General features: G+C 37.5%; 1 protein-coding gene across 2 annotated transcripts in view; it reads right to left on the reverse strand.

The window, feature by feature from the left end:
- Nucleotides 1-543: 543 nt before the first annotated feature.
- LOC123055117 (uncharacterized) overlaps nt 544-1,593 on the reverse strand; it is a 3,734-nt gene continuing 2,684 nt past the window's right edge. Inside the window, exons 2-3 of one of the 2 annotated variants that reach the window (XM_044479064.1) lie at nt 779-1,167; nt 544-688 (exon numbers count right to left, since the gene is read on the reverse strand). In XM_044479064.1, coding sequence (XP_044334999.1) covers nt 785-1,167 — 383 coding nt within the window. In that variant the 3' untranslated portion in view covers nt 544-688; nt 779-784. Of the gene's footprint in view, nt 1,168-1,593 lie in introns of both variants that reach the window. The other variant, XM_044479057.1, reaches the window with a different exon arrangement.

The raw sequence follows: 1,593 nt of genomic DNA on the forward strand, positions 1-1,593 counted from the left end.
TCCTACATATCACGCTCAACGCTGGAGGCAACACGGTGACGTGTTTCTTTTTTAAACAGCTTAAACTTTATTAATTAGAAATAATGGTTACATCGTCTATCAGAAGAGTTACAACATTTTCCATGGGCTCTTCTATCCAATCTCTAGTCATGAAACATTTTGCTAATCTAGCAAGTTCATGAGCTACTTTGTTTGCTTCTCTATCATAATGTTTAAACTGGTTTGTGAAAAATCACAGGCCATAAAAAAACAATCCTCAAAAATTGCCGCCGCTGCTCCCGCAGACTCTTCACCGTTCTTCATTGTGTCAATGACTTCCATATTATCAGAGTTGATAACGAGACGATTGCAGCCTGTTTTTTATGCCAACAGTAAACCAAACCTAAATGCTAACGCCTCTGCTGCCAGAGCATCCGCACAATCTTTCAGTTATCACCTACTATGAAGTTTCATTTATCATCTCTGATAACGCGGTGCCGTGTGTTCATATGCCAATAGAACTTTAAAAGTGAGACAGTGATAGATAAATGAAGAGGCAATCTGTTGATCGACTGGCAGCAAATATCATAAAAGACATTCGTATATTGTACATTTCCTGCTCATCGGGTAAATGACTAGGATTACATGATTAGCCACCCGTTTCCACTCAAAACAATACCCCCAGCAGATATAATTATGTTCTTTGGATCTGAAAATGAATGTACGTCTATAAGTATGCACAGAATAACATTATAGGACAAAAATTTACAGTAGCTGAGGTTCAACAGGTAAAACGTACACTTCACTATGTATTTTTCTTGCTGTCAGAACGGGAGAAGCGGAGGTCCATTGTTTGCAGCTTATTCCTCAATTCCTCATTCTCCGCAATTAGACGCTCATATTCAGTAAGCAAACCTTCAGATTGTTTTTGTAAAGCCAAATTATTCATTTCAGCAGTTTTTAGCTCCTGTGTTTGAGATTCTGACTGGTGTTTGAGTACTTGCACCTGTTCATTCAAACTGTCAATCTTTTTCTGATATCCTTGAATTTCCTCAGAGTCTCCGAGTTTTGTTTCTTCCAAGACCCTGCTCTGCTTTGTCACAGCCTCCATGTTTTTCTTCATCGCCCGTAATTGCCTGATATAGTGATGCAGTCGATCAATAATTAGCCCAAGAAACAGAGAGTATCCTGGAAAACAACAAACACAGCAAGATTCAGTCGAACTGAAAGATTAATGTATTTTTGAGACACTGTTCAACAAATATTTCTGAAACACTATTCACCATACAGAAAATATACAACTCATTCTGTGAAGGCTACGTTTGACTTCGGCATGATGAATATAACTTGAATAATGGTTTGGAAGTATTAAACCCATAATTTTATTGCATGCTAGGTCTCAGGTGGGAATGTTGAAATGGGAAGCAAGTTATTCACAGATGGAAGAACAACTATTTATAGAGATATTTGGCGTCAATACTACTCATATCACTACGTCTCCGAGCAAGAATGTCCCAAACTGTTTGTTCCACTTTTCTTATGTGGATAAGTGGTTGCATAACTTGCATTATGCAACAACAACAAAATAACATTTCAGTATTCGAATAAATTTAT

This window comes from Triticum aestivum, chromosome 1A (assembly GCF_018294505.1).
Source record: "Triticum aestivum cultivar Chinese Spring chromosome 1A, IWGSC CS RefSeq v2.1, whole genome shotgun sequence".
NCBI lineage: Eukaryota > Viridiplantae > Streptophyta > Magnoliopsida > Poales > Poaceae > Triticum > Triticum aestivum.